Here is a 7993-nt window from a genome sequence, read left to right as displayed (position 1 = left end):
TCTATAAAAGCCTAAGCGACCGTTCAACCAGTAGCTGTGATGTGCACTGACCACAAGGGGGCAGATGCTCAATGCACAGGCATGGAAACATGGAACAGACTGATGAGTCTCAGAGAGTAGGGGAGATGGGGAAGGGAAGGAAGAGATTAACCAAAGATCCTGTATTTATACTAGAAGCCCGGTGCACAGATTTCATGCACTGGTGGGGTCCCTCGGCCTGGCCTGCAAGGATCGGGCCGAAACTGGCAGTCTGACATCCCCCACGGGGTCCCAGATTGTGAGAGGGTGCAGGCCAGGCCAGGAGACACCCACTGGTGCACAAATCTGTGCACTGGGCCTCTAGTCTTTTTTTCTTTTTTAAATATATTTTATTGATTTTTTACAGACAGGAAGGGAGAGGGATAGAGAGTTAGAAACATCAATGAGAGAGAAACATCAATCAGCTGCCTCCTGCACACCTCCTACTGGGGATGTGCCGGCAACCAAGGTACATGCCCGTGACCGGAATCGAACCTGGGACCCTTTAGTCCGCAGGCCAACTCTCTATCCACTGAGCCAAACCGGTTAGGGCAGGCCTCTAGTCTTATATAAACCACAATAAAAGTTTCAAGATTGTGAAATTAACATTTAAAAACTTACTGATTAGAGACCTTAATAAAATTTTGTCCATTGTCTCAGTAATCTCTTATAGCAAAAGAAATTCCAATATCCTTGATTTCTGTTTTTGGCTTGATCAATCTCTTTTAACACTTAATTGGATCTTGGTATAAAAGGCTTTGAATGTTTTTAGAAAGTAACATCAGTAAGGTTAGTGAAATAAAGTTGGTACAAGTACTGGTAGGAATTAATAGCTAATTTAGTAGCAGGAACTTGAATGCCTGATCCTTTGCTCACTTATGGAATGTTTTTGGGGCTTTGTTCCATAGGAAAAGGCGACACAGTATGTCCCCTAGCCCATCTCGCAGTAGCAGTGGTAGACGAGTGAAATCCCCATCACCAAAGTCGGAGCGATCAGAGCGTTCAGAAAGATCTCATAAAGAGAGTTCGCGGTCCAGGTCATCTCACAAAGATTCTCCTCGAGATGCTAGCAAAAAGGCCAAAAGGTAAATGCAAATCATTTTTTGCAATATTTGAGATACTAATTTCCTTGTCATTCTACCAGTTTTTGATAATGATTTGGTTGGTAGCTATATTTTACAGCAAGCATGTCAAACTAAAAGGCTATCACGGGCCAAATAAACAAGGTTTAAGTTTATGTGGGCCGCAAAAAAACAAAAGCTTCAATTTTCATAGAAACGTAGGTTTATTTCAATAGAGATTTGCTGAATACAAAGGGCTGAAGTAAATGAGTAATCATTAACATAAAATAATAGAACATTTTAATAAAAATTAATGTTTTTTTCTTGTACATTAACTTACGAGATACTGAATAACTGCACAAATTAATAAGTGTAATGCAAATAAACCTATTTTTCTTGTTCTCCGAAAGCAAAATATTTCCTGTTGCACACACCAAACAAGTCCAAGACAATGATGTGGCAATTGGTTGCTAAAATATTCGCTGCTAGTATTAGTGGAGAGAGATGGTGCGCCTGCGTGTCAAGGAAATGAATGCAACACGATTATAGTAATCAGTCATTAGCAAATGTTGTAGTTTGTTATTAATTATGTATAACAGGATATTGTAAAAATTAAGCTGCAACATTTTTATTAAAACTTTTTTTTAATATATATTTTTTATTGATTTTTTACAAAGAGGAAGGGAGAGGGATAGAAAGTTAGAAACATCGATGAGAGAGAAACATCAATCAGCTGCCTCCTGCACACTCCCTACTGGGGATGTGCCTGCAACCAAGGCACATGCCCTTGACCAGAATCGAACTTGCAACCCTTGAGTCCGCAGACTGACGCTCTATCCACTGAGCCAAACCGGTTAGGGCTAAAACATTTCTTACATACTGTTATTGGCCGGGCTGCAAAAATATTTGTTGTGGGCTACGAGTTTGACATGCTTGTTTTACAGGATTTTAGAAAACCAAAAAGATACTTTCATTTTAGATTATGCCTTCCCATCTCCTTACACCAGTCTCGTGACTGAAGCACAATAAGGCTTCCAACAAGTAAAGCCAGCCAAGAACTTTAACATCACATCCAGTGTTTCCTATGGGATAAGGATAGCTGCTTTACTTTTCATTCTGTTCTTTAGTTTCTGTAGAACATTTTTTGATTTTTGTCAAGCCTGAAAAAAAATACATCCTCCTTGCCCCCCATATTTCTCCTGCAATCTTAATAGTAAGTTTTTGGGTAGAGAGTTGTGAAAATAAACACCATTTCTTCAGTGTATAATTTAGTGTATACTTTTTTTCTTACAGTTCGAGAAAAGTGTTTCAGAAATGTTTTATTATCTGGTGTTATTTTCCTAGGAGCTAAAACTTACCTCCTAAAACTCTATTATTGTAACCATTTTTAGTAAAATCTTTATAAAATAGATAAGTTACTGGTATGTATGCACACACACACACACACACATCAATACATTATTTGTTTGGTAATCTTCATGAATAGCATTTACAAAATTGTGCTGTTTCACATAGTTCCCTTGAATGATACTGCAGTAGTTGCATCCTTTTCCCTCAAGGAGATAGGCTACAAAGCTGTCTTCTGTTTAAAATGTCCTGAATGCTAGTAATTAGATGCCATTTTGAACTTTATCTTGTAGATTTAGAGGTTCAGACTTGGAGGTATATCACTAACTTGGGGAACTTATTAAAACTGCAAACCCTCAGTTCTGCCTTGAGATTTTGATTCAGTAGAGTGGTATGGTAAGTCTTAGGATCCTGGCTTTTTAAGCAAGTGCACTATTTATTTATTTATTTATTTATAATTTTATTTTTTAATTAATTTTTTACAGAGAGAAAGGGAGAGGGATAGAGTTAGAAACATAGATCAGCTGTCTCCTACACACCTCCTACTGGGTATATGCCCGCAACCAAGGTACATGCCCTTGACCAGAATCGAACCTGGGACCCTTGAGTCCACAGGCCCACACTCTATCCACTGAGCCAAACCGGTTAGGGCAGCAGGCGCACTATTGATGACTGATGCAATGCACATGAAGTACAAAATCTGTGTGTGCGCGCGTAGGCAGAGTGTAGACCTGGGAAGTTTGCAACCTTATGTATTTCAGTGACTTTTGTTGTGTTCAGTTAAAGCTCATTTTAGATAATTTAAGGAGTCAATTTTGATCTCAGAGTACTGTGATAAATTGTTTTTGTTTGTTTCCTCAGATCACCATCTGGTTCAAGAACACCTAAAAGGTCTAGGCGATCACGGTCTAGATCCCCTAAAAAATCAGGGAAGAAATCCAGATCCCAGTCCCGATCTCCACACAGGTCTCATAAAAAGTCAAAGAAAAACAAACATTGACATACGTTTTTAAGATGCTGTCACTTATTGGAAATTCAATTTTGTTTTGTGCCTGAATGGTCTGTTTAAAAAAAAATCAAATGAAAGAGCATTCCTGGGATTTTTGTTTGTTTATTTGTGAAGCATGTGTAACTGCATCTGTAGACCTGTCATTGTTTTATATTGTGTAAATTACTTTTGTTGTGGCTGTTTTCAAGATGAAATTATTGTGGTAATGAATTTCATCAGAAATGTGTATAATGGATCTGCTGGCAGTAGTAGTATTTTGTTTTAGAATGCTGTGACTTAGCAAAACTAATACAGATGTCTTCCCCCATTTTGTAGCTTTGGCAATTTGAATTAGATTTCAAATAAAATCTGAACAAAAAACCATAATGTTGTTTTTTTGCCCTATTGGTAACATCAAGTCCTTCTACTAAGTGAGTTTAGCACTTCTGTTGTATTTGTATACCTAACACACTATACCTAGCTCCATTGTTCATGCGGCTAAAGTTTTATATTTACTAAGATGACCATAAAAATTAGGGAACCCGAGACTCCTATTTGGTAGGTTTGCAAGCCAGTGTCTTCGATAAGGTTCTCTTGGGTAATACTAGTACCCAGAGGTCAAAAGATAAGGTTAATGTGGCATGGTCTTTTGCTGGCTACAGTAAATTTACTTTTTCAAAGAAGCAATATGATTTCAGTACACTCAACCTATGTCCTGAGCAACTGCTTATTATGAGGGAAAAATTAAATCTCCATCTTTTTATTTTATCCGTAATGAAAAAATTTTATTTTGAAAGCATTTTTCTAATAAGAATTGCCCATAGAATTAGTTGTTTGATAGTTGCCCCTTCATTTTTTATTGTTTTTAATCCTCACTGGGGATATTTTTCCATTGATTTTTAAGGAAAGTGCAAAGGGAGGGAGGAAGGGAGGGAGGGAGAGAAACATCACTATGGAAGAGACACATCAATTAGTTGCCTCCTGCACATGCCCCAACTGGGCCAGGGATCCAGCCTGCAGAGCTGATAACTGAGGTACTTGCCCTTGACCGGAATCGAACCCATGACCCTTCAGTCTGCAGGCCAACGCTCTATCCCCTGTGCCAAACCTTCCAGGGCGATAGTTGCCCCTTTATAGCCCTCCGTAGGCTATCTTCAAAACCCTAGTGTTAGTAAATTTCTACAAGATTCTGTTGAAAGTACCTTTGTTTTTGTGTGTGTGTGTGTGTGTGTGTGTTTAAAGATTTAGTTTTAGCTTTAAGTAAAGTTTAAAAATAAGATAGTTTTAAGGAAACTTAACATCCAATAGTTTGTAAATTCAGGGTGCAGAAAGTTGATTTAAACCATTTGCAGAGTTGCAATCTGTTATGCAGTGGGAGAAACATTGCTGCCGTCTAAGGAAGAAATAAGAATCCTTGTATGATGTTGATCACAGTATTGCTATAAATGTAATGGGATAAAGGGCTTTGTAAATGGAACCGACACTGCTCTTTTTGAATCTGTCTCCGTTTCACATTTAGGCACTGTGATTTCATGGGTTTTTCCCCTTAAAAGAGAGTAGAAAATGATCCCAAATAAGTTGTTTTGAGTTACTATGCTTTTTAAAAATATATTTTCAATTGTTTTACTTAATCTTGCCTAGTCACAAAATAAAATAAGTTGTACCCATTTTGGAAGGAGTTAGGTATATTAGCCGAGCAGTGAGGCATGCTATTTCCAAACTGGTCAAACCTACAATAGCTTTAGAAGTGAGCCAATCATATTATTTTACCTAGTGGTTCTTTTTATTTTTTATTTTTTTTTACTTAGTGGTTCTTATCAACATGCAGTATTGCTTGGAAGTTATTTTTTTATTGTTCATTTTTTTGTTTGTTCGTATTTTTTAATTTCTAAGTGTTGCTCAAAATAAACATGAACATTTGGTGCTGGTTTTTAAAAACTACAAATACAGCCATTTATAAAAAATTATCTTTTTTTGCAAAAATTATAATGTCGAGTTTCTGCTGATTTGGGCATTCCATCATTCTCTGGTATCTATTATAGGCTTAGAAATAACTGAAGTCGGGTAACGATTTTGCCAGTCAAGTTGCAAGGAATGCTTACTTCTATCTTAAAACATATCTGAGAGAAGTAGGAGTGAGTAGAAATTGTTAGGTCGGTTGTGGGTGCTTATTTGTAGTATTTTTTTCTACTGCAATGGGATTTAGCAGTTCTTTTAATGTGGAACCAGATACAGTGAACCTAGTTTATGTCACAGTGGGTAAAACTGGCTTCCTTTTGGATGCATGGGTGGGGATTGCTTGGTCTTGATAGAATATGTATTCTCTGAAGTTTGTTAATGTATGTATTAGGTTGTATGGGATTTTTTTTCCTGGAATTGCAATACTATTGTTAGATAAATTTTACTTACTGAGAAAATATCTAAAGTAAGCCTGTTTAATTCTCCATAGATTTCTATGAAAGTTTAAGGGGATCCAGAAATTGGTGAATATTAGTGGGGAGATTGTCTACCATATTTTTATAGTAGCATATTGCATAATGCTAAATTGGTTAGCAAAATTTTTACAGGTTGACTAAAATGTTAATAGGCAAGGCCTTCTAGTTACAGGAAATGCCCTGTCTTGCTGTCTCTGTGACAGACAGTTACTATTTTCTGCCATAGTTGTCTGCTCTTCTTATAAAGGGCGTGGTATAAACCCTTTACCCTCTAACCTATTTATACACAGGTATTCTATACCAGGTTGATCCTATCTAATAAAGAGGTAATATGCAAATTGACCATCACTCCAACACACAAGATGGCCGCCCCCATGTGGACACAAGATGGCCAGCAGGGGAGGGCAACTGTGGGTGATCAGGCCAGCAGGGGAGGGCAGTTGGGAGGGACCAGGCCTGAGAGGGAGGGCAGTTGTGGGCGATCAGGCCTGCAGGGGAGGGCAGTTGGGGGTGATCGGGCCAGCAGGGTAACAGGTGTTGATCAGGCTGGCAGGGGAGTGGTTAGAGGGTGATCAGTCTGGCAGGCAGAAGCGGTTAAGGGTATTCAGGCAGGCAGGCAGGCAAGCGGTTGGGAGCCAGCAGTCCTGGATTGTGAGAGGAATGTCCAACTGCCCTATTAGGCCTGATCCCCCTAAACTGGCAGTCAGACATCCGTTAAGTGGTCCCAAATTGGAGAGGGTGCAGGCTGGGCTGAGGGACATCCCCTCCCATCCCTCCACCCCCCCACCCCTGTGCATGAATTTCATGCACCGGGCCTCCAGTCTATAATAATAAAAGTGTAATATGCTAAATAGACCAGTCTTTCTCCTGGTTGAAGCCGGGGCTGCGAGGGAAGCCTGGGTCCTGGGTTCCAGAGGGAAGCTGGTGCCAGCAGCTGGGGGAAGGAAGGCCTACTCTTGCATGAATTTCATGCATTGGGCCTCTAGTATCATAATCTCCCTCTCTTTTACAAGTGAGAGAAAGGAAGTAAATGGGAGTCTATTTCTTACCAAAGAGAGACCTGTGATTGAAAGAATCATGTTTGGGAATTTTTTTTTTTACACTGTCTTTACTGTTAGTAAGTGTATGGGCATTTCTGAGCTGTAACATGTTGAGTACTTAGAGATTAAAGAACTAAACAAAAAGCCCTGACCCCAGAGAATGCTCTTATTTGTCTCAGAATGTTTTTGGCTTTCGAGACAAAGTTTGCAGAAGTTATAGCTTGGCCTAATTTTTCTTCATTGCAGACCATTCCTGTGGGCTTACCCTGAGACTTTTATCCTAATTAAGGAATATCAGAGGGAGGAAAGATTTGTATTTTGCCCCCTAAACTTGGGTATTCTTGAGCACCTGAAAATATTTTTTAATACTAGTTGTGCCCTAGCTGGTTTGACTCAGTGGAGAGAACATTGGCTTGCAGATTGAAGGGCCCTAGGTTGATTCCAGTCAAGGGCACATGCCCGTGTTGCAGGCTCGGTCCCCATTGGGGGGCGTGCAGGAGCCAGCTAGTCAATGATTATCTCTCATTGGCGTTTCTATCTCTCCCTCTCCCTTTCTGAAATCAATAAAAAAAAATTTTAAAAGCAAATAGTAAAAAAAAAAAAAAAGAAAAAGAAATTCCAGTTGTGATCTAATTGAGGTTTATTAGAAACTAGAAGCCCGGTGCACAAAAATTTGTGCACTTGGGGGGGTCCCTCAGCCCGGCCTGCGCCCATTTGCAGTCCAGGACCCCTTGGGGGATGTCCACCTGTCGACTTAGGCCCACTTCCCAGGGGATCAAGCCTAAGCTTACAGTCAGACATCCTTCTGGCAGCCAGGGAGCCCTTGGGGGATTTCCGACTAAAGGCTTAGGCCCCTAAAGGATTGGGTCTAAACCAACATTCTTAGTGCTGCCACGGAGGGGGGAGAAGCTCCTGCCACCATCACTGTACTGGCCAGCCATGAGCCAGCTTCTGGCTGAGTGGCACTACTCCTCGGTCTGACCTAAACCCTAGAGATTAGTACTTCATTTTACAACTTTTTCTCGGTTTATAGGCAGCAGCACACTCAGACCACACACTCAGGTGTGCAAGAAATGTTGCTTTCTTTATTGCTTAGAAATCAAA

General features: G+C 39.8%; 1 protein-coding gene and 1 long non-coding RNA gene across 7 annotated transcripts in view; one reads left to right on the top strand and one right to left on the bottom strand.

Moving 5' to 3' along the window:
* U2SURP (U2 snRNP-associated SURP domain containing) overlaps positions 1-3798 on the top strand; it is a 79765-nt gene extending 75967 nt beyond the window's left edge. For all 6 annotated transcript variants that reach the window (XM_015558103.1, XM_006752802.2, XM_015557964.1 and 3 more), the window contains 2 exons: positions 927-1103; positions 3288-3798. In XM_015558103.1, coding sequence (XP_015413589.1) covers positions 927-1103; positions 3288-3426 — 316 coding nt within the window. In that variant the 3' untranslated portion in view covers positions 3427-3798. The remainder of the gene's footprint in view (positions 1-926; positions 1104-3287) is intronic.
* Positions 3799-4631: 833 nt separating this feature from the next.
* On the bottom strand, positions 4632-5282 carry LOC107181613. Its single transcript, XR_001512281.1, has 2 exons — positions 5219-5282; positions 4632-5184 (listed from the first exon to the last, which is right to left on the bottom strand). It is a non-coding gene; the product is annotated as an uncharacterized LOC107181613 (long non-coding RNA).
* Positions 5283-7993: the final 2711 nt, after the last annotated feature.

Source organism: Myotis davidii, unplaced genomic scaffold, assembly GCF_000327345.1.
Source record: "Myotis davidii unplaced genomic scaffold, ASM32734v1 scaffold1051, whole genome shotgun sequence".
Lineage (NCBI taxonomy): Eukaryota > Metazoa > Chordata > Mammalia > Chiroptera > Vespertilionidae > Myotis > Myotis davidii.
This window is presented reverse-complemented; position numbering and strand designations above follow the sequence as displayed.